Raw genomic sequence first — 25,138 nt, 5'->3', positions numbered from 1 at the left:
TCCAGCTGCGTTATATCATTTCTTGGTTAAAAAATGTAAAAGGATAATACTCATAGTAAAATTCTACATGGCTGATGCATGTGGTGAGATCTCACCTCCCCTGAAACAAAACTTCACTAGAAACAGGTCAGATGCATCTCATTCAAAAAGGCACAATACACACAGAATTACATACCGTACAATACATTACATATACTAGCATGTGCACCCCCCCCCCCACACACACACACACACACACAAGGTCCAGTAAAAGTAATAAAAGATTCTCAAATGTGTGACAAAATAATTGACGAGACAGTTAATTTTGCAAAAGATGTTTATTTTTTGCCCTTTTGAGGTCAGTCAAAGTGCTAATTTGGGTCCTGGCACTGCTACAATACAACTCAACTGCCAGCTCATCTTTTCCATCCCCCAACCAAAACAAGTAGTGCGGAGGAGAGGTCCAGACTTGTCAAACTGCTGCTTTCAAGGTTGTGCTCTGTGGATCAAGAATCTTTCCGAGCCTATGCACATGACAGAATTCACAGCAGAGGTCCATACTCTTGAATTAGGGGGTTGGGATAATGGTTAATATGTTACCTCACAGACACAAGGTGCAGAGTTGAATTCTCACCTTTGGTCACTATCTGGTTACTGGCTCAGTGTAACAGCTTTACCAGTGAAGGAGCATTAGTGTCCAAACAGAACCAAGAGAAAGCCAGAAAAAGGAACAGAAGAGTAAAAACACAGTTAGATGGTACTCAGTAATCAAATAAAGTGTCCACTGGAGAAATGGACAGAGTACCAAGTGGCCAGGTCGTACAGTACACATTATGGAACCAGATATAAGCTAGTTTTCCCACCTACTCAGCAGTCTGATAGAAAACATACATACTGAAAGACAGGAAAGCTGTTCTTGTAAGTGAAGAAGCATTTGTAATATATTGCTAACCTGACATACCTGCTTCACAGAGTCAATGGACACGAATGGTTGTATTTCTGTGCCATACCTAGGCTTTGAACAGCCTTACATGTCCTCTGTTACCAAACTGACAGCAACATTAGGGTCAAGCGTGCAATCCAATTTTAGCAAGTTAATTTCCTGAGCATGATCAGATGGTTTACTGAGATTCTATGCAAACAAAATATATTACCTGTTAATGCCATGTATAACCTGAACAATCCCATTTCTAAGGTCAGGCCAGTGCATGTGACAGAAGTGATCATGAAAAAGGAACACAGATTCTAGTCTGACAATGCTAAGGGATGGGCCCCAAAAAATTCAATGAGCCAATGAGAACGGAGGTTTGATAAATGATATTGCACTGTTATTGTTTTAAACAATTTCTAAAGCAATCCTTGCGTTTTTTTTTTAATATTTGGTCATGAAGCTTGGAGTAATGGAGAATGAAAGTGGGCAGACAGGCTGTAGTTATTAAGCACTCAGAAAAGTATGTTCAGTTAAAAATTAAAAGACCTGCTCTATGTATAATTATCCAGTTACATGCTTAGCAGAACTTGTTTAGCCTGAAAGTGTATGCATACCAATAGTTTTTCAACAGCACAAAATACTCCATATAGTGCCAGAAAGCTCTTGATTATCCCTTTAATACGCCTATCAATCTCCAGAATTAAAGCACTTTTATCACATAACAGGAAAGAAATTGTATAAATTATATCAAGACTGGTTAAATGCACTTGGTGGCTCGATATCAGTCTTTGATAATGAATGTGGAAGGATTCGCGTACATATAGGGAAGTGGATGCAGACTACATTACAAAACAGTGTACAACTTACACACAGAACAGTACAGTAAAAGCTGCTCACCATCAGATACGACTTACCAAGTCATATTCAACAATGGATGCAGCAGTGAAGAAATGGTACAGACTGGCACTACAGCTATCATTTCCATCCTGTGGTACACCTGAAACAATGGTTGTTCTATTAGTAGTTGGGTAAGCAATAGTCACCATTACAACCCATCACTCAAAGGGAGGAGTTGCAACTTGACAGCTGTTGCTTGTCATGGGAACTTATTAGTTGTACAAAGCAAAGTAGCTTCCTGGCTGTATGGCAACTGCACGGCTCAAACCAAAATCAATGAAACAAAAAACTCAGCCAGCAGACAATGGCAAGCTGTACTCCTTTATTAGCTTATTTTAAAGCACAACAAGGGGTTTTGGCTCAAATACTTGCTAGCCTTCATCAGTGGCCATTTTTATTAAAGTACCAGCACTCACTTTTTATGAATTTCCTTTTCTCTGCAGTTGTGCCTCTTTGAAGTTGGTACAAGTAAGAAGAGTGCGTGTATATGGGGGGGGGGGTTCAGTTTTACTGAATCATGATAAAGCTGTAGAACATGCTCAACACCACTACTGCTTTACCAAAATTAGACACCGGTCTCCCAACCCCAGTTTGATCAGAAACGGGATGCATTTATGCAACAAGCTACACTGTGAATTCCTCCACAAAAGAAGTCTTGATTCAAAACCTAGAAGCAGCAGTTTTCCTTGGACCACATATAGATCTATTGCTAAAAGAAAGCTATGTTCAGACGCAGTTATAGCAAATGCCATGTCAAACATTCATTATCGTACGAAAATATAGTATAAAAAAACGTATACAAGTTAATGCCAAAAAAAAAAAAAAAAAAAAAAAAAAGACAAGAAAAATTAAGACGTCAGGCAGTGGTACAAGCCATACAAAATTGTCTGGAGGAAGAGAAAGTAGTGTCTTAAAAAAAAAAAAAAATTGTGAGGTATTGTCACAGCAAAATAAGGGTCACCCCAGCCACCAAAAGATAAGTCTTCAGCCCTCTTTTATGGTGTTAATTATCAGGACAACAGTTTTACGGTGTTTAAATAAAAAAGGGGGGGGGGTAGTAAGCTGTGGCAGCTTGTACACTACTTAAACAAAACAATTTCACAGAAACTGATGCACTAAGCCACAGAAGTACACCTTCATATGTTAACATTACTGTATGCACATTCAAATATTAACACTGTGTTCCCCCATACACGTGTGTGTATGCATGTACATTATATAAAAAAAAATACAAGTGCATCCCTCTTTAGATGCACAGATATATAGATACATACACACACAAAAGGGAGGGATCACATTCATTAATGCTAATACATACACGGACAGGTGTATACGCTATATTAAAGATAAATCACACAAATACTATACAATTAGTAAAGAAAGCCCTGATAATGTCAAAAATCATATATGCAAAAAATTAATCATTGGTGCAATATTGCAATTCTTCTTAAACAAATTTACATACTGTATAGATTTATACATGTATAAATTCACCGTAAAGCAGTGTTCCTGACTATAAACAGCCATTACTTGGAGAACCTATAAAACATGTTATAGAACAAAACCAGTTTTACTACTACATACAACACAAGTGTATATATATTACAATGTGAAACACAAATAATATAGACAGCAAAAGAAAGTTCTGAGGTTTGCACCTCAGCTGTCCAGTTCTCAGGTTGTGCAGACAAGGTAGTGAAACCAACATACATGGGCAGAAATGTTAATGAAGAAAAAGTCCATGGTGCCCACTTCACACAGTCTACAAATAAGGTCAAAATTCCAAGTTCACACTCTTCTTTCATTACAGTGGTACATGTGGCTAAATTAACAAGATCTAAAGCACTGCATTCAAAAGTCAACCTCCTGTTTCAAACAGGAGGTTATAACTCTTTCCCACTGAAATGCAGTAACAGCAGAGTTATGCCTCTGAATGACCTCTGCTTTTACAACCTAAAAAAACCAAAACATTTCACAGAAATTACAAATACGTGCCCATGCTTCTGCACAATGTCCAGAAGTAGACCTCTGCCAGCCCAAAGTCGCACAGCTAAAGTAAAACCCATCCACCAGTACAAAACAATGATGCAGCAATTCCAAATACTGTGCTGCAAGTAGCTGTAACTGTAGCTGGGCTGTCTAAATAAAATGACATAAAAAAGTGTACAGTGCACCCATCTTCTACCCACAATAACCCCTGAACTGGCTTATTATGATGCAAAAATAAACATTTCCAGAGTCCAGAACATGTAGAAAAAACAATCTTTTGCCTTTGTCAAGGTGTTTGCCCCAACCTTTAGATATCTGGATGCAGTGGACACAGACTGCAAGCAGAATCTCATTACATGTTGCTGCAAAGCATCATGGGTCCTATAGTTCCTTTTGTTTCATTGGCAAACTACAACACTGTAAATGCTGATCCACTCAAGAAGTTCATGTGCAAATCCTTACCAGAAAGTTTTTTTTTCTGTTGTTTTAAATACCTAGACTGTATTGAAATGTCTCTTCAGGTCTTGAATCCTCTTTAGGAGCTGCTGCCGTTTGGTTTTCAGCTGTTTCTTTTCTACTACCAGGTTTCTTTCATTAACAATAAGGAACTGCAGGTACTCTGTGGCTTTGCTCAAGATAACTACCTTTGGAGTTTTAGCACCATCCATCAGGTCAGGGACTTCATCCCTCAGTGCCAAAAACCTCGACCTTAGATCATGCCTCCTTTTCCGCTCCATGAAATTGTGATTTTTCCTCTTTGCTAAATCTTCACTGTCTGAGCTCTGAGGACTAGTGGGCTTGGGGTTCTCCGGAGGGGATGCTGGCTTAGAGACTGGCTTCACCAGAAGACATATAGGCTCTGGTTTCAGAGTGAGTGGTGGTTTGCAGGTGGGTTCAGGTTTTACTTTTTTAGGAGGTGGCTCTTCACCAGGACAGCTGTCTGGAGATGGGGCAGCATAGTTATGTTGCTGCTGATGAATAGATATATGGAACAATTTCATGCAAGGATCCATGGGGTCAGCTCGCACTGTAATGGTGACTGGTTTTCTCATCCCAGCTGACTGCCTCTTTTCTACAGTCACAACATCAATTTCTTCTTCCTCTTCCCCATCATCTTCTGTTAAGAATAAAAGAAAATACAATTATACATATTTTAACAGAAAATCACCAAACTTTAAAGACGGTGAATAGAATGATCTACTAGAGCTCAGCAATGCAACCAGTGACAAAAGCATAACAAATACCCAGAAACTATACACTGATAAAGCAAAACAGATAAATTCTAAAATTCAAAACTTTGTTTTACCAATTAGCATTTCAGATGTAAAAAAGATTTTTTTACTGAGCAGAACTGAACTTGCTCAGAACTGCAAAAACAGAAGTTTTAAGTGTTACTTTCCAAGATCAATGTGAAATAAAACCCTCCAAGAGGTTTATTTTGCTTCTGCTGAAAAGTTCAAATATTTCACATGAAAAACTTGCTAGTTTTCACAGCATACCCCTTTGCATCAATTCCTACCTCCCCCCCACACACAGTCAAAAAGAGAAGCCTTGTATAAAATATTCATCCTCCCCCACTTGAAATAAAGCTCTCTCTCAATAGCAACAGGTTAAATCAGCTATGATGACCTGCATAAATTAAGAGTTCTCGTACTTGGAGGTCTTAATGGCATCTGTTTTTTCACAATGAGGGAGTCAAAGAGTTCTGACCCCCAATACCACAAAGCCCAGAAAGAACAGAAAAGATGCAAAAGGCATTCTTAATGCACAGAAAGGATACAAAAAGTAGGATCCCATCATTTCTCAATCATGCAGAAGAGTAAATAGAAAAAAAAAATCTACCATTCCCAAGCAGGCCTTAAGGCAGAAAAAAAACAAATACAAAAAAAAAAACAAATACAAAAAGGAATTTATGGATTGCATCATCTATGGATTGCATCATCTGCCCATTGAAGTTCTCAAAGCTAGTCTGACACCAACAGGATTCGTTGTTCTAGCAAGGATCATTATAAATCTGCAAATGCTTTGTAGTAAGCTTGAGAACATCCACAGAATGGATGCGGTCTTCTATGACAGACATCTGCTTTACAAAAATAGTAAAACGCTCAGTACTCTAGCACTGCACCCAAATGGGGAAAAAAGTGCCATTAAAAGGAAGATCAAATAATAAATATTAAATAGGTTATTTAATCTAAAAACCTCTTCTAAATTTGGAGGCTACAAGAACCTGCTGAAAGAGTCCCCAGACTCATGAGCCCAAATCAGGGAAAGTAACAGTTTCCAAAAGGATTTTTTGTTTTGCCTCACTGTGCCAGGAATTTGCAAACATGTCCTGGGAACAGCTACCAACACCTCTCCAGATAACCAGAGAGACCTGGTATGACCACAGGACCCTACCAGTGTATTGCACAGGACGACTGGCAGCCAATGCAAACCCTGCAGCAGATGAATTACATGACAAAAAACAGGAGGCGAGGGACATTAATGTAGCCAAAGAAACTTGTACCTACTGAGGCCTCCCATGCCCAATATGAGAGTTTCAGTATGTAAACATGAGAAAATACCAATGCAGAAATACAATCAAAAAGCCCAAAGTTAGAATAAAGTTCTAGACATGTACAATATTCTTTTGTTAAAAAATGTTGCCCTATAAAGATACAGTGTTGTAGCTCTTTATAGTGCGAGTTTGTCGTATCCTGAACCCAAGTTGCAAATTGCAATATTTTGTCGATAATGAAAAGGAGGAAGAGGAATGATGCAATGGACAGAGAGAGGCAAGCAGCATCTAACCCTCAAGACCATGTGCTTTGTTCAGCCTAAGGAGGAAACAAATCAAGAAATGTTCCAGACAAAACACAGCAAGATCCATCGGGGTTGTTTGGTACACCATGATCCAGTGTGTCAAAAGAAGCAGAAACACAGGACCACATCAGAATACACATCTAATAAGGGCTGTCTCACTGCTGTGATTGGCTATGAAACCAGACTAGGAATGGTGTAGTACACCCAACATGCAGCCCCTCCCCGAGCCTTACCTATACAAGTAAGGATGCCAGCTCCATTAGCATATATAAAGCTCTGCGTACACCCCAGGCAATCTAAGTTGGATTTACAGCTTTGACAGATGGCATTGCTGAGGAGAGAACGACTTTGCTTAAGGCTGGCCAAGTCTGCTTTCCAGTGAAGACCAGGGATCAGGTTAGGAGTACAGCTGGGCTATACATGAAGCCAGAATTGTAAAGTTACTGCATGGGAGGGGGATAGAAACATCTGCAGTCCACTTCTAGTGGCATACAGTGGCCCACAGAAAGAAAGGTACATCTAAGGAGGTAGACCCATCACTTAAGCACACTTCCAGTTGAGATAGCCAGAAGTTGCTCATATCCCAGCTATAAGCAAAAAAGTGTACTTGCCAGAGGTGGGGCCCTCTCCAAGCAAGGGATAACATCAAGACTTACCCGAGGGTGGCAGTGGGTACCTATGGGAGGACAGAGCTATAGGGTGTGTGTGTGTGTGGGGGGGGGTTAAAGCCAATGCGACTCAACAAGCCATAGCTGACATAACCAAACTCAGCCAAGCAGAGCACTGAAACATTAGTAGAAGACCCACTGGAAAGCAACATGGGTGCACTTTGGAAGGACTGCCTCCATTCTGGTAACCTTACAAACAAAAGCAAACTGTTTGCTCACACTGACTAAACAGAAAAAAATTGGGAGATGTAAGATAAGCTGTGCAAACAAGTGCTTCCAAATGGCTAGATGCAGCACAGATCTCAATGGGCAGATAAAATGCCATATTACATAACATTTTTGTTTCGTATGTTGAACTAGAAGAAGCCAAACTAAGCTAGTCATTGAGCACTCCTTTCCTTAGCCATTTAAGCTCCAACCACCAATCCATTCCTGGAATCCCACATAGCTCATGCCAAAACCATGGCTTGCAACAGACCGGAAATTTACACAAACAGGCAAAAACACCTAGGACAATTGTCATAGCCATATTATAGGGCACAGAAGCATTCACAATTCATATTAGAACCCACAACTGGCTATGTTAGGATCAGGTAGTGCATGTGGTAGGAACTAGAGCTTCAAATGGGTCAAAAAGATGGATAGCCCGGACGGAGTCCCAAAAATGGTCCATGGAGATCAGTGGTCCCCCCCCCCTCAGTCAGTCAAATCAATCAATAAAATAAATAAAGGGCTGACCCAATAATATAAATTTCACCAGCAAGTCATATCATGCTATCCTCCTGACCAGGGGCCATATACTTGGCAATACTGTCTGGGCTGTTGCTCTGTTACCCTAATAATCTCCTATGAACCCAAGAGTCATTGTTTAAGGCCAAGTTGGAATACCATGTAGAAAAAGAGGTATCAGATTTTTACTGCACTTGAATTGGTTTTCAGTGCTGTTTTAGCTGCTTTTCTGTAGATATATATTGTGTTGGAGGAAATACTTCTAGCTCATCAGTGGGAGTGTTTAGCACTAGGCAGACTATCTACCACAAGAGGAGTGGTTTCTGGCCCAGAAATGGTAGCTTATTGGCCATTTGGGCAGTTTTTCCCATCTCTTTCAACTTTCTGGTTTAAAAGACAGTGTTTGCGTTTTTCCCTGCCTTTAAACTAGTCTAGTCAGATACAGACTTTCTGTATCCAGGACTGTTTGTAAGCTTCTGAACGGTGCCAAAGTCTGCTCTTCAATTTTTCCCTTAGATCTGCTAGTTCTCTCCTCTCCTGCACTTTTACTAGATTAGTCCAGCACTTTACCAGACTTCTTGTAGCAATTATTGTAGCACACAAAAGTGCTACCAGCACTAACATTCTACAAAGAAATAGCTCCAGTACTTATTAATTCCCTCCCCTACAGGCATGTCTAAAGGTCAGTTTCCTATGCTTTCTCCTATTAACCTGGTGAACTTGGGCATTCTGAGGCAATGTAGCAACTGCCTCATGTACACAGACAACCTTCTCCTCTTACCTCCCAACACTCAAGACTTGCGAGAGATGCACTTTTATATCCAAATTGGAAGCCACGCACTCTCCAGCCAAGACTGGAATAGCTGGTCAAGAGAAGGTAGACACTTGCACCACACCACATGGAAAACACCAGCCCTCCAGAACCCACACCAACACTGCCTTCACATAAACCACGCACCCACCTTCGCAGAGGCTCTCAATAAAAATCTACTGAAACAGTAGAGACATCCAAGGCAGAAACGCACTCCCACCACAATACAACACTAATCACGAGACACACAACTCTCCTAAACAGTCTGCTACTCAACCAAAGCCTCTAGGGTAAAACAGCACACCCAACACACTAGTTGACTAAATAGTGAGGCACACTGATGTCCCACTCACTAGGTTGAATAAGGAGAAAGTAACATTCAGCTGCCCATCAGGTGCCAGGGTCTCTCAGCAACAGGTACAAATATGACTGTCACTGTACATGTGGGTGTGAAGGACCCGAGATGTACCTCCTTGGACTACATGAAGAGACATGGAGGAGCTCTCAGATTATGTAGCCCAGGCAGGTATGACCCTAGCTCGGAGCAGCATCCTAACATCACCCAGAATGATGCCATAGTACAAGCAGAAAATGATTGATTTCAACAATTGGCTAGGTTTCCGATATCATTTAAGGGGATCCAGTATCTGTCTGGCTGGGATGACATGATTGTCAGACGTCAATGTTTTGCCAGAGACTGCCTGCATCTGTCACCCCCTGGGCTTCCGGATATGGGGCAGAGCTCTTGCCACCACTATAGTGCCTTTTTAGGCAGTGCTCCAAAGACGAAATTACCACCGCAACAGCTACAAACAAATGCAATCTGAGGGTCATGCTGCTCAGAGCTAGAAGTCTAAATCTCAAAATGCACTCAAAGCACTCCTTAAAATGCAGAACATAAACATTTGTGCTTTAAGAGACCTGGTTCAAGGCAGCAGACAGCAACCCTGCACTAACAGGCTATAACTCATTCCACACCTTTTGGCCCCAGAACTTGGACAGATGATCCAAAGGCAGTGGTGTTTCCATATTCATAAAGAATACACACACCTCCAGAGTGGTAGCCCAACATAACGCATCAGAGATAGGTCAGGTGCAGCTAACATTGGGTAAGACAGCGATTCAGGTCATAGCATGCTATAGGTCCCCAACCATGTCCCAAGACTCACACTCCAAGTTCCTAAGCACCCTGGAGAATATTAGGGTCCAACCCAACATTCATACTGGGTGATTTCAAATCCTCTAAAAGCTTGCTATGAAAACAGAATTGCAGCAGATAGTAAAGACATCTACAAGACCTTCTATAGTTATGTAAAGAATCTCCACGGCAATACCCAGATTTGCTCTGAGCTACTGCACAATGGTATCTTCTATGTATACCGAGCAAACAGATCTTGTTAATATACTGACCAACAGATCCAGTGCCAACTTTACCCCCCTCCCCCCAAACAACCAATCACAATACCAGTAGATTGCCAGGCACAGTATTACTGCTGCACAGGTTAAAACAGCACTGTAGAAGGCCAAGAATACAGCTTCTATGGGACCTGACAATGTCCCTGGTTGTGTTCTACATGAACTAGAGTGAACTGGCACCTCACCCGTGTGCGCTGTTCAGTCACAACCTCGCCTCAGGCTTTGTCCCTACCAAATGGCGCACTGCTACAATCATCCCTCGCCACAAAGGAGGAGCGACTACAGACCCTGGGAATGATCGCCCCATTAGCCTGACATGCAAAGCTATGGAACACATCATGGACCTAATAAACAAGGATACAAGGAATCTCCAAACAGTCATCCCTTTAGGGAAAAACCTGGTTCCCATGAATTATCACATCCATGGTAGTCCACTGAACACAGGAGTTGTAAAATATCTGGGAACACAGGTTGACAGCAACCTCTTTTGATCACCACATTGCCACTGTGGTCAAAGTCCTATGTGGCACATCTCATTACTAAGGGTTTTGCATAGAGGAAGAAAGAGATCACTCTTTCCTCATTAGGCCAATCATCGAGTACAAGTACAATGTTCCATTTGGCATATACCTCACTACACACCTGCAACAGGAGAGGCCGCAAAGTGCCTCACAAAGAGGATCCTAGGCCTTAAACACTTGTCCTATATGGACAGACTCCAAACTATTCTCTGTGTCATATTGCCTACTTGGAGGCAATCTCTTCTCGACTTAAAGCCATGTCTGACCCAGCTCGGTTAGAAATGCTACATCTAAAGAAATCCCACTCCCTCCGCACCACATGCTCCAGAGACCTCGACCTCATTACCACAATCAGCAGAATTACTGGAGGACAGGTTCATAACCCAGAGACTGCCCTTGCTATGGAATAACTTCACATATATGTCAAGCAGAGCACTTAGCCGACCATCTTCAAGAGAAATCTTGATGAGTGGATGGGAAATAGAAAATTCACCCCAGAGATAATTCCAGTGGCTCTATTTGACAGAGGCACTGGGAACTAAGGTCGGGTGGCACGATGCACAATTCCAGTGGCTAGCCTTGTAATGGCTCCAGGGCCATTAGCCTAGTACACACCTATGGGCAGTAGCACCAAGTGAAGCCAAAGCTTTAAAATTACAGATATTCTATATGCAGCTTATTAGTCACCACTTCATATAACCTCCCTAGCTACACTTGGAATAAAAGCACCATGACCCGGGACAAACTAATGCTAAAAATCAGTTCAGCAGACATCTGAGGCCCAACTTCCCAAGTTGTTAGGCTTAAAATAGCTCTATATACTATTATGGTGTGGTCTGAATACATTTTTTCTATTACAAGGTGCAACAGTGTGCAAAGCATATTCCTCCAGGAATACAGGACATGAATTTTAGCTCACCGTCACGATCCCTTGTTGATACGTACAGTAAAGTGTCAAGCTTGAGAATCAGCTACTTTCCCTATGAAACCCCAAAATTCATAAAGGAGGAAAAAGCTGCTTGCACTGTGCTGGTGTTGTTTTCCCAAGACTTTTGTTTTCTAATCATGCTTTCAGTCCTGACAAAAAGTTGTTGATTCATCTGGTACAGGATAGAAAAGACTTAAATCCATAAACAAAAGTTTCAAAACATTTGAGAAAACAAGAAGTTAGAAATATCAAGCTCCCATGAAGTAAAATACCCCCACTCCTCCTTTTGAAAATCATGCCTGTAGCAATCTATACACAGCAAATGTTTTGTTTACAAAAAAATAACAGTAGTAGTTTTGACCATAAGAGTGAGTAAAACTATTTAAAGTCTTACAACTGGCCTCTTCGCCACTCTATCAAATCTAAACAATGCAGTTTAGGTTTAAATTATGTGGTTTCTATTGCTAGTACGCTAAAAGGAGAGATCAGCTAGTCATATTTGTTATTTAAATGTAAAATGTGATTTGTACTGTGTTTTTTTTAAATGTGTTTGAGAATATGGATTTATGAAGATGAAAGCACTAATATATTTTGACATAAGAGTGGTGCCTTTTTTGAGGTGAAATCTTACATCAGTTATCCTTTTATCAATTGTGCAACCTCAGGCTCATTTTTTCAGAAGATCTATAAAGTAAGTTTTATCAAATGTTTTGGTTAGAAGTGGCACAGTATTCAGGCAGAGGCTAAGAGAATAAAAGTAGATCTACATGTTGCTGAAAGCAGCCAACGAAGGTGGTCCAAGAACTTTGGGAGGGTGCCACTTGGGTACCTTCCATATGAAGTATACCAGGCACAGTCCACTGTCAGAATCTGCTTGTCCAGCACTAAATAAAACAAACATTTTACACAACTAAAAACTCCTGCCTGTCCACAAACCTATCAAATCTGCTGGGCATTGTCAGTACCATGGTGATAAGGGCCTAGAACTCTCATGCCTAGCCAGCAGTCAATTCTCTCCCATCCTTCAAAACCATTATAAAAAAACTTCCTAGCCAAAAACAGTCTCTGTTCTCGCTCAACACCAGGATAAATTAGAACCCTAAATACCTATTCATACCTTACATCTCCATAAGCCTGTGTTTCTCTCACTTTGTTTTGCAATTCCTGTTTAACTTATCTGGTCAATAAACTGGCTAAAATTTCTGACAATTAAAACTGCCATCATAAATAGTCACCCCCCCCCCCGGGCAAAATAAAGGACATGCAGCTCTCTGCTTCCCTGGCAATGCCTGTGGATCCCACAGGGCAATCCGATAATCTTGCCTGCTCTGCTCATATTGATACCGCTCAAATTGCTACCACAGCAACCCTCATCAGGACAAAAGGTTTAAAGTGACAAATAGAATATATTCATTTATTTTTTTATTTTACATTTGTTTACAGAGAATGTCCAACTGGGCCAGATGGCCCATTTTCAGCATTTTACATTTGTTTACAGAGAATGTCCAACTGGGCCAGATGGCCCATTTTCAGCAGAGGCCTGGAAGGAAAGCTCTATTACAAAGAAACTAAAAATACGTTGAAAATGATTACATACCATAGAATAACACAACATACACACAAATGCAAAATTACATAAAATAGTTTAGAGTCTAGAAGAAAAATAAGAATACTACTACTAAATTTGCAGTTATGCACTCGAGGTGGAAAGCATGAAGGAAGGAAAAGTGGAAGTGTAGGAAGCTTGAGTGAAGTCTGAACTGTAGGAATCATTTGTCAAGCATAGAGGGATTTATTTAATGAATCAGGATTTCTGTAGGAAGAGAGGACTTTGATAACTGATGTTGGTAAAGGAGTTGATCGGATGACGAGAAGGGCGAGGTGAGTGGTCACCTGTCACTGCTAGGAGCCTTTGGTAGGGAAAAAAATTATCATAACAGCTACAAAAACAATACAATGGACAGCAGTGCCGAAAAATCATTAAAGCCCAACACTGGCAGATGGGTGCCTATGAAATGCACTGAAAAAGCATAAAAGGGATACAGTAAAAAAAAAAAAAAAAAAAAAAAAATAATGATCTACAGACTGAATACTGATGAATTTAAGCACAGTTACAATAAACAGGAGCTTAAATGAAATATAATTAGCAAAAAGGTACAGTACAGGACAGCCCCATAACCAACTGGTTTAAATTCACTGCACTATTTGTTGCAGACATGCTCACAGTACAATTTCGACTTCATACTATCCAATGCTCTTCACAAATGGCTCCATAAGTATGCTTTAAGACAGCAACACAGTAAAACAAAACCATAAACAAAGCACAAGTGCACAATGAGAAAGCGCCTGGACTAATACATAACCCTGAATAGCAAACTTTGACAAAAACAGAATGCTGCACCGTTTCAACCTAATGGTAAACAAATGACAAAATGGTGTCAACTTTCTTTTGTGCACGAACAAAGAACACGACTGCAAAGAAACACATTGCTTATTACATGCAACAGTGAGCTTGAATCCAACAACGAGTAACTAGTACGAGTGCATGTGACTGCAGTGCTAAGCAGGACTAGCTTATTCAAAAGCTCAGGTACTTCTACTCGGTAGAAATACTGGGCAGGAGGTAGACATACTTCAGAAATACAAGGTACAAGATTTAATTCTGACCTCTGGCTATTGGCTAGCCTTGTAACACTCTGCAGACTGATAGCTTAGTATTTACCTATAAACCTATACACAAAAAGAAAATGCACTTACAGGCCGCAGAGAGCTGAACTTTAAATAAGTTTGTACCTTTAGTTATACAAACCACAAGAGTTTTGTCCTCTCAAAAATCAACAAGCAACTCTACAAGACTGCTAAGCCACTGTACGTCATCCAGTTTTTGGTACTTTTTAGAAACATGATGCATTAATCTCTAGTGTGCAAGTCTCTAAGGCAACTTAACTCAATCTAAGGTAACTTAATTGAATCAACTTTAGACAGGAGGCAGAGCTACTGCAGTCTGCAGTACAAAAATACCATTTGATGTAGCAGAGTTCAATAATGAATAAACAGAAACCTGGAAAATAATAAAGGTGCATAATGTCTCTTATTTATGGCTGGGTCATGGGCCCAAGTGTGAGGGTTCCTACAGGCACATGAATGCCATTCTCTAGGAGTAAAGCACACCTGAGAGCAATGCCACACTGTTCTTCCCAGCACTGCCAATTCAGAAGGGGGAAAGGGTGCAAGTGGAAGGTCATTACTAAATGTACAACAATAAACTTACAGTAGCAAATGGTGGCCCTATAGCTTCAGCAGACTACCTTGGGTCATAGCTCTACTACAGGGACAGAAATCTTTCCCAGCTCTCGGACATTCTGGCCAACAATACAAGGTAAATGTAATAGACAGAGCAATAATGATGCTAATAGAAATGCCCACTGCATGTGGTGTCTAGTGCATCAGGAAGGCTAGAAACCATCCAGATTCACATCTCTCCACAGCCACGTGGCACCAGATACCTTACAAGACACCTGCACCACAGAAGTACCTCACCAAGAGATCACTGGCCTCAAACACATGCCCTATGCAACTCGACTGAAGAAACTCCAGCTGTACTCTGTTGCATACCACCTACTCAAAGGTGACCTCTGCCCAACATACAAGGCCATGTCCAACCCAGAATTGATGGACATGCTCCACCTAAAAAAAAAACCTTACCCCCTCGAGTCACACGCTCTAGGGATCTAAATCTCACCACAACAATAACATGACATGCTGGAGGGATAGATTCCTGTCCCAGAGACTTCCCATGCTTTGGAACAAGATTCCAAATCTACATTAGGCAAAGCCCCTTGTTAACAAACTTTGACGAGTGGATGGGAAACAGAAAGTTTACCCCAGGAATCACTTCAGTGGCTCTGTGGACAGAGGCACAGAGAACTAATCTAAGGGGGCGGCAAAAGCAAACACATTCTGGCTAGGCTTATAAAATGCCTTCGGGCAGATAGCCTAGTACGAACCACCTGAATACCTCCAGATTTTTGTCTGTTTTGCTCCTCCCCTCCTAAAATTGATGATCCTTAAAGACTAGAGTTGTTAAATGATCGTTATTGAAGTTACATGCAACTTTAATTTGGGACCTTTATCCCCAAATCTGGGGGAAAGACATTGACCTTATTTTTTTCTGCTTCCCTAGATCCAGACCCTAACCTAAAATCTACATCATTACTATCACTGCAACATTATGAAACAAAAAATGGCAAAAGAACCACAGACCTGCAGAGATGAAAAACATGGTAGTGCTGTGCAAACTGCTCCACAAAAAAAGAACTAGTGTGTGGTTAATGAATTCTCACACTGAAGGGGGAAGGCATACATTAACACAGATGGCAAAAGATACAGGGACAGCAGTAATAGGACCACAGGATACTGGATTCTTTTCATATTACAGTCCTGTGTCAGACCACATCTGTATGGAATAGAAGAGCTGCTAAATACAGTACGATTCTTGTACAGGATTACCAAGAGTGTCACTGGGCCCAAAACATAAAGACAGCAGTAGTTAGCAAATGCTTGACATCACGCACAGGTTACAATCTTCCAAAATTACTAAAACCTCCACATAAGGATTTCAATACAGATTACAGTAAAGCTGCTTCACCTACTGTGCAAATCATACTACAAACACTGGACAGCATAACCATAAACAGTACCCAAGACTCCTCTATAAATCTGCAAAAAGTTTCACATAATGACTCCTTGTACAACATGCAAATAAATACTTGTTTTGTTATTTATGGGGAAGACCGTTCTCAGAATTTTTTTTATATATAAACATGGTCTTAACTGGCATTAATTATTCTGAGGGCATGTTTCCAACTACTAACAAAACACACTAAAAAAATTACCCAATATTACCCAATACCCATTATTTTCATTTTGCCATATAATTCATTTTTGCATTAATAATAAAATTATAGGAGCATCATTTACACAACACACACATCATGCTTTGTACACACTACCTAGATTGTGTCAATTTTTATTTTGGGTACAATACGTTGCACAGAAAAACTGACAATTGTTAATTTTGGGACTCACAATTTCCCATTGTGCAAATGGTGGGCAGGGCCTGGATGAAAAAAAAAACAATAAAAAAAAAATAATGGGATTACTGCAGGACTTGTATTAACAAAACCTTACCATGATGGTAAATGGCTGTCAATATATAAAGGGGGTCTAGTGCCCCCCCCCCCCCAGCCTCCCCACTGCTTATAACACTTTATATATGTTGTTGTTGCGTCTTTCGACTTTTTCCTGGTTAGGGGTCACCACAGCAGAACTCCGGTGATTGTGATGCACAACCTTCAACGAAGGTACGCCCATTAGATTATATATGGTTCTACCTTAGTTAATCGACAACTGACAACATCGACAGGAAATTCTGTAGCCTGAGAAGCGCGAAAGTTTAAAACGCCGAAAGTACTAAAAATCGACAGCTTAGTAGAACGACATGCTCCACCTAAAAAAAACCTTACCCCCTCGAGTCACACGCTCTAGGGATCTAAATCTCACCACAACAATAACAGGACATGCTGGAGGGATAGATTCCTGTCCCAGAGACTTCCCATGCTTTGGAACAAGATTCCAAATCTACATTAGGCAAAGCCCCTTGTTAACAAACTTTGACGAGTGGATGGGAAACAGAAAGTTTACCCCAGGAATCACTTCAGTGTAGGAGTCAAGTTTGGAGTGCTTAACAGCAGAAACTTAACTGTGGATACGATAGATTTTAGTCCATTTCAATTAAAAAATGGTGCGTTTTTGAATGAAATGTTTTGAGAGTACAGCTAGCGAAAGTAATTGTAAGTTAATAGCAAAGATAATGTACTTATACTAGAATACAAATGTCGTAATATATATGGTTTGAAGTACAAATGATGCTAATTAACAGTTCACAGGTTAGTCATTACATACTAATTGGATCTCATAGTTGAAATACGTCAGGCAGTTATTCTCCGCTGTGCTAGGCATCGCAGGGAAATGGCTTGTAGTGAAGAAGTTGCACCAGGAGTGATTGGCAAGTCGTATACCACAGTTCAGTCACAGAAATGTAAACCCATGTTGATAGTAGATAGTTATCTATACTACATGGAACGTGCTAAGGGCGAGAGACACTACTGGGCTTGCAAATACAAGATTAATGAGAACTGCCGGGAAGAGCAGTGACTGTACTGGTAACTGATGGTGATAGATTAGAAAAGTCTGTTGGTCAATCATTCTGCAGAACCAGGGGAGTTACACCAGCACGTATAGTGGACAATGCCTTATCGTCCACTCAGTTGTCTACGGTTCACCAGCTACCACAACGTAGAGCTCTGCTGCAACAGGTGCATCGGGTTAGGAGAGTCAAGTTTGGAGTGCTTAACAGCAGAAACTTAACTGTGGATACGATAGATTTTAGTTCATTTATGGTGCGTTTACAAGTAAACGGATGTGTGACACTGTGTTGGAGACAAGTGTGGTTGTGTTTAGCACAGTCCAAAATCTTACTGATTTAAGTACAGCTAGTATTTGGTCGATGGATGGCACCTTCTTTTGTAAAAGTTCTTTTTTGTTTGTCGGGCATATCGGTGTCGAAGTTTTCAAAGTCGAATATTTCAGTTTTTGTTAATCTAGCTTGTCGATGTTTTGGTGTCGGTTAAGTGGTTGTCGGTTTTGGCGAAGTAATGTAGAACTCATATATATATATATATATATATATATATATATATATATATATATATATATATATGTGGGGGTTAAGAGGGCAGTAGCCATCCATATACTTCAAAATGCTAGCCAAAAACGTAACATGCCTTATTTTAAGTTATAGGTTCATACTAGGCTATCTGCCCTAGGGCATTTATAAGCCTAGCCAGAGTGTGTTTAGCTTTCGCCACCCATTAAATTAATTTTGCTATGCCCTTTTTCGAGGTTAGTATACTGTGCCTCTGTCTAACAGTGACACAGAAGTGATACCCGGGGTAAACCTACTATCTCCCATCCACTCATCAAGATTCCTCTTGGAGAGGAAATGAGGGACTCTGCCTAACCTGGACTGGGATTTTATTCCAGAGTGAAGGGAGCCTCTGGGTTATGAATCTGTCCCTCCAGCATGTCCTATTTATTTCAGTGCTGAGGTTTCAAGTCTCTCGAGCGCGTAGCTCAATGGGATTTGGATTTCCTGAGGTGCAGCATGTCCATTAATTCCAGGTTGGACCTGGCTTTATAAAAGTCAGGCACAGATCGCCTCTGACCAGGCGGTATGCCACGAGTAGAGCTGGAGTTTCTTTAACCGGGCAGCATATGTCATCTGTTTGAGCTCTTTGATCCTCTTGGTGAGGTACTTTTGGGGTCTTTCCAGTTGCTGCAGGTGTCTGGTAAAGGTACATCCCAAAAGGGGCATTGTACTCAATTATGGGCCTGATGAGGGATGAGTAGAGGCACAATGACCTCCCCTGATCTAGATGTGAATCCCTTCATGATTAGGTGGGCTATATAAAATGTTTTTCTAACCACGTTGGCCACGTGGTTGTCAGATTGCCATCAACTTGGGTCCCCAGGTCCCTAATTACTTCTTCTGTACTTAATGGATTACCACCTATGTAGTAATTTGTGGGCACTTTTGTTTTTGCCACAGACTATGACTATACACTTTTTGGCGTTTAGCTTGAGGCCATGGCTCTGGCACCAGTTGTCCGTTTCTATGAGGCCCTTTTGGAGGATGCTCGTGTCAGCTGGAGAGTCAATTATGGCACCCAGTTTGCAGTCATCTGCAAACTTGGTCAGCCACAGTCCTTCCGTGTTGTTTAGTATATATTTCTCGGAGGTACAGGCCAAGAGAGGCCCCAGGACAGGTCCAGGTAGGCTGTGTGGACCACCTTCCCCTCGTCAATGGCCTTGGTGACTGTTTCAAAGAAATCGACCAGGTTTAAGAGGCAGGATCTGCCCTTAAAGCCGAACTGGGTAGGATCCAGTGTCGGTAGGTCCCCAATATCTTTATTTATGAGGTCCATGATGATCCTTCCCATAGCTTTGCAGACCAAGCTAGTCAGGCTTATGGGGCGATAGTTTCCAGGATCCGTTGAGGCACCACCTTTGTGGAGAGGGACCACTGTTACTGTACGCCACTCTTTGGGTGCATATCCTGTAGTAAGGCTGAGATTGAACAGTAGTTTTATGTTTGGGTTTAGCTCTTCTTGGAGTTAATGTAGGACGTTAGAGTACTTGATAGCAGTCACTACTAAAACAAAATGTTTTAAACACTAAACACACCCTAATCCCCTGATTTAGTAGTAGTTACATGTAGACACCCTGTAAAACAGGCATTAACCATGCTAGAGCTTCCCTCACCGAGTGAGTGGTGCTTGCTATAGCACATTCATGCTATGGCTGGTTTGTCAATAACATAACTGCCCAAACACAGACAAGTATTAAATTTTATTATATGAAAGACTTCAGCAAAAGTCTGACTGGAGTGGACTAGCTTTCCAATGTTGCTGCCTCCATACTAATGCTCTGTGCATGGGTTACTGCAGCACAACTAACATTTTCTGGACAGCATAACTGCATAATATGATGCAGTATGCAAACTGCAAGACTAAAATTTGAAAGTGGTACCAACTAAGGCCTGTACAACAACTGGGAAGGACATGAGGTAAGTATGTAGGCTAGGAGGTTAAAATCGATGGAACAGGTTTCAGCCATCACCAGGGTAATTGAGAAACTAGACATCACAACCACAAAGTACGGATGAGCTGAAACATGTAGGAAATAGAAAACTGAATCATTTCCCCCAAGTTAAGTTTTTTTTTTTTTTTTTAATAAACAATTAGCTTATATGACATGACCTACACAATCCCTGAAAGAGGAAAATACATAAACATTGTTTCTACATGCTACAGTTTAAAAAAATATATCCTTTTTGGAGAGTACATAACGAAACAAGGACTGTGCTTTTACTGTTTGGCTATGCCCACAGCTTTACAGCAAGCTAGTGGCAATTAGTTAGCTTCCCTTGATCCAGCCCCTTCCCCCATTAGCAAGATTTTAAGTTAGATATCACTGCATCAAAGGGCCAAATGAGCCACAGCAGTCATTCTGGCAGCTGCAGTTTCCTTTCTCCTCAACCTCTGATAAAACCATTAGCCCCTCCCCCACTGTCAGCTGCTTCTCAATTCCAGAACGGCTTGCAGGAAGAAAAATGTGTGCTTTCTTGGTTAAGCTGTAGTTCCAAGAATACCAGTAGAGCTGAAAGACAAATCTGACCCTTCATAGCTCAGTACTACTGCTGCCTACACCCTCCACCACACAAAGAGTGGTTCCTCTCAATTAACTGCAGCGCCTCTCGTGACCATGAAGCTGAACATGCAACATTTCCACCAGTCATAGAAAGGTTTTACAAACAGCAATGTGTAAATAAACAGAATCACTGAGGGAGACAAGAGAAATTGGCAAGAGGGAATAATTGGGTGGAGATCTCAATGAACAGAGAAGGAAATTGCAGAGTGCCAACTGCCATACAAGTGTGATGGATAGAAAGTGTACTTTCAAGGGGTGGTTGTGTGGTGTACAAGATTACGTTACTGCACTGCTTTGACAAAAATGACTAAATGGATATTCAGTTTTTTTTTTAACCTTCACAATTTTAGTGGTTTATTTTAATACATAAATTGGAACGATGTGACTTATTACTTCAAACGTACAGAATTTGTTTACTGGAAAAATATAATATTTCGGACACTGGTATGGTGTTACGCTCAAGTTAAACATAGTATCAGTATACAATATTCCACAAAGGCAGGCTTTCATAATACATAGTGGGAGCATTCAAACTAATGTCAAGTAAATAAATTATAAAAATATGTTGTTCACAGCAGGAGAAACTATTAGCAAAGGTGAATTTTTGCAGATATCTGAACTACTGTACTGCACAAAAGTATGCACATGAGTACACAAAGTGTGACCCACTCAGTGTCATGTGGTGCACAAGTAGGAATCAATAACTTAAATAAGGACCATTAGATTCACATCCTAACAACTTCCACATTACATTATACCAATTCATTGTTTATATAAAACATAGTACACACATCCACCAGTCTCAGAGACACTAAAAGAATCACAGCAGAAACAAGAACCACGTACATCCCAAAGATGAGAATTGGTGAAAAACACCAAATTGGCTCACATCGCTTTAGGCCAACTAAGGTGCACCCTTTTATACATTTTTCTCATATCTACAAATGTGCTCAACGGGTGCACCTGCTAGTGGGTATAATACTAAAACCAGGATCACCTGTTTTACTGAAAGCAATGCAAGTACTCAAATTTCTTGTCTTGAAAGCAGGCCACTCCCAGCCCTACCTCCCACCCTCTATATGCCTATTGGCTGAATGAACACCGCTTCAAATGCTGCAACAAACGCTAGCTACACTAACCATGAAGGGGCCGGTCTATGGCATTTATCTTTTATTCATTGTCTCACACACTGCTTTGTTCTCACACGTGCAAATGCAGAACTAATAGCACCCTTCTCTTATTGAAGCCAAAGTTCCAAACATCCATGACTGCAGTACAAGATAGTACTGCCCAAACAAACATACCCCCACAGAAACTTAAACGTCCGAACATATCATCCTCTTAAATGCCCATAATGATGTACAGGGACATGACTGGGTTGGAATGCCCGGCTATGCTTATAAAGGCTCTGGTGTTCATTAGCTAGTCATTGTGTAGGATGAGCAAATTACCAATAACACAAGCCACTATAAGGGAGTGGTTAAACCTTTTGAATGCTGGTACTACTTTCTTTTGTTCTTTTAATGTACATCAAACTAGTGGAACACTGATGCAGGTGTCAAAAAAGAATTGAAATAGCTTTTTTGTTCTAATAGGGTGAATGTCACTTATCCTTTGTAATGTATCCTTAAGATGCCAGAAAGTCTGCAACAGGAAAACTGATAAACTCTAGACTCAAAGTGAAATCAAACAACTTTCCACAGTACTGTTTAGTTTTAAATATGAACCCTCCATCCTGTGCTTCAATATAAACCCTGCAATACATGTGGACTTTGGTTACTTTATCAGAAAGATAGTCTAGCACATAGTGGTGGCAAAAGGGGGATAGACCGTGCATTCCTATGCAGTGTTCCCACTGGGAAACCTGACCAATCACTCTTTCGGTTGAATACATCAAAGTTGATCAAGCAGAGGAGAGTTGGTTCATCATCCCCTTAAATGCTGCATCAGTTTTACTGCACGGTAACTGGAAGTGGGGGGAGATGGTTAACATAGCTTCATCATTTACTTTTGGATGGATGATCAGTGATGCATCCTCCAAACAATTTTTTTTTTAGATTGCCTCTGTTAAAATCAGTCCATTTTAAGAACAAATAAACAAACTGGTAACACTAAAGACATTTCAGTGGCATGGTACAGGAACACTTTCTCACAAACCCTGCTGACGTTTGTACACAACTCCTCAAGTAAGTTCTATTGAGGAACTATCACTTTAAGGACATATGGCAAGGCATTTAAGAACTTCTCTCATCCACCTGATGGTGTAACTTCTTGGCAAACAGAACAAAGGAAATTCACTGGTGCCAGGCAGGGCAGCTGTATCCCGGGAACTAACATTGGCCAGGCATGTCCCAAGGAAAGCATTAAAAGATCTGTGAAAAAGAACACAAAATCCATAATGCTCACCTGCCCACTGAAAGAGACACAACACAGTGCTCAAAGAGAAAGGAGAGAAAGATTATCCCACCAGTATAAAAACTGCATTTTAAATTACAAGAAGTTCAAGTACCATATGCAGTTCCCTGGATTTATTTTCTCAATGTTGTCTATGTATTTCATGCAGGAAATGCAAATTCTTTAAAATGAAAAGAGCTGTAGTCAAGCAGTTCATTTCCAGGTAAAGAGCAAATGTCGCATACAGAACTAAAATCCAGTTTGCACAATAAGATACACGTTTTCACCAATAAATAGAAAAAATACTGTTAACCAACCCATTCAGACCACACCCTGTAGTGTCTGCAGATATGCAGATTAGTCAACTGAAAGACAGATGGTCAAAACTGAAGCAAGTCCTTCCAGTCAGCCTTGTTTGAATTCTTAATGTGACTTCTTACTCCAACGCTCTTCCCACTGCTACTACTAAAAAAAACGTACCCAAACCTTGCATTCCTTGAATGGGGTTATTAGTAGTAGGAAACCTAACTTTGTGAGGCATGCCTTAACTGCAGCAATACGGTTTCAGCTGAACTTACCAGAATCACTTTGGCTTTCAGACCCAGAAGAGGCTGCAATTTTGTTGTCCGCTACTGGGTATGGAAATACAGCCCCGGGGTCCACGCACTCTACAGCGGAGTGGCACCCCATACCAGAGTCTGTAGTCAAAGTCGGTCTGTGAGGGTTAACTCTTTGTACTCCACAATTTGGGGACACCATCTTCTCCAGTCGCTCATTACAAACGACAGTAGACGAACCAGAACTCCACATACAGTCCCGCAAAATAATAGGGCTCCAGTTGCTAAACAACTCCGTAGTGTCCAATTTGCAAGGATCACCCTCATCTGGTTCTAGGAAATCTGGCATAAAATCCAACCTGTCACTGCGAATCCACATAGGTGATGCAGGTGGTGTGGTCACCAGTTCAAATTTTTTCCAGATATCCTCACTAGGAGCTATCGAACGATAGAAGTCCTCCTCTTTGTCATGGTCAAAGAAGTAATGGTGATCATAGGGGTCGCAAGCCATGTCGTAGAGAATGTGCAGGAGGTAAAATCCTGCTGATTTCTAGCAAAGCGCGAGCCTATAATAAAAATAAAACAAGCGAGTATTAGTGTTAAATACTGCACAGAAAACTGCAGCACAACTGTAGAACAGAAAAACTAATAGTTTCTATATAATAATGTTGCAGCACGACACAGGCAAGTGAGGCCACCTAGTGATCAGTGACGGCCAACAAAGAAATAAGAGTAGACAAACCGGCTATATATAACACCAATAGGATAGGGCAGATGAATAAAGAGGGATGACAGTTGATACATCCTGAGCCTCCAAACCAGGATTATGCACTTTCAATAACACTACAACTATTTTAGGATCACAAAATTTCAGTATCACTAAGACCACTTAAGCGCCAAAAACATACTCCACTTGTGATAAAGGCGGCAAACCTGCATCTTAAAATGTCAACAATTAAAAACACTATCTGCACCCATTACCTACAGCGGCTCCGTACAAGCAGTTGGGAAAGCAACCCGCTGACTCTTGCAGTCCCGTAGTAGTCCACGATCTTACAACCCCCTCCCTAACTACAGATTTGCTGACGCCTTTGTTGTAACCTAGATAAAATTGATGCCCATGTCCAACTATAACAACAGCCTCGGAACACCTCCAACGGGTAGACTGAGCCTAACCACCTCCCAA

At 40.9% G+C, this 25,138-nt stretch overlaps 1 protein-coding gene across 2 annotated transcripts; it reads right to left on the bottom strand.

Moving 5' to 3' along the window:
* Positions 1 to 298: 298 nt before the first annotated feature.
* Positions 299 to 25,138, bottom strand: MYCL (MYCL proto-oncogene, bHLH transcription factor). Of its 2 annotated transcripts, none has more exons than XM_044080914.1 (3): positions 24,934 to 25,138; positions 23,974 to 24,518; positions 299 to 4,913 (listed from the first exon to the last, which is right to left on the bottom strand). In XM_044080914.1, exons 2-3 carry the CDS (start codon positions 24,461 to 24,463, stop codon positions 4,291 to 4,293), a joined length of 1,113 nt encoding a protein of 370 aa, XP_043936849.1. In that variant the 5' UTR covers positions 24,464 to 24,518; positions 24,934 to 25,138; the 3' UTR covers positions 299 to 4,290. The 2 variants fall into 2 exon arrangements, with proteins under 2 accessions (XP_043936849.1, XP_043936931.1); XM_044080996.1 differs by having other exon boundaries at positions 24,938 to 25,138.

The sequence above is a fragment of the Protopterus annectens genome, chromosome 1.part0 (assembly GCF_019279795.1).
Source record: "Protopterus annectens isolate FY-2018-M chromosome 1.part0, PAN1.0, whole genome shotgun sequence".
Classification (NCBI taxonomy): domain Eukaryota; kingdom Metazoa; phylum Chordata; order Ceratodontiformes; family Protopteridae; genus Protopterus; species Protopterus annectens.
Note: the sequence above shows the minus strand (reverse complement) of the source record. Positions and strands in the feature narration are given on the sequence as shown.

Bases quoted from the DNA above. Each gene is read 5' to 3' on its own strand.
- MYCL (XM_044080914.1), bottom strand. From the start codon at position 24,463: ATGGCTTGCGACCCCTATGATCACCATTACTTCTTTGACCATGACAAA. The intron at 4,914-23,973 runs GTAAGTTCAGCT...TATTCTTAACAG, and splicing joins TGAAAGCCAAAGTGATTCTG to AAGATGATGGGGAAGAGGAA.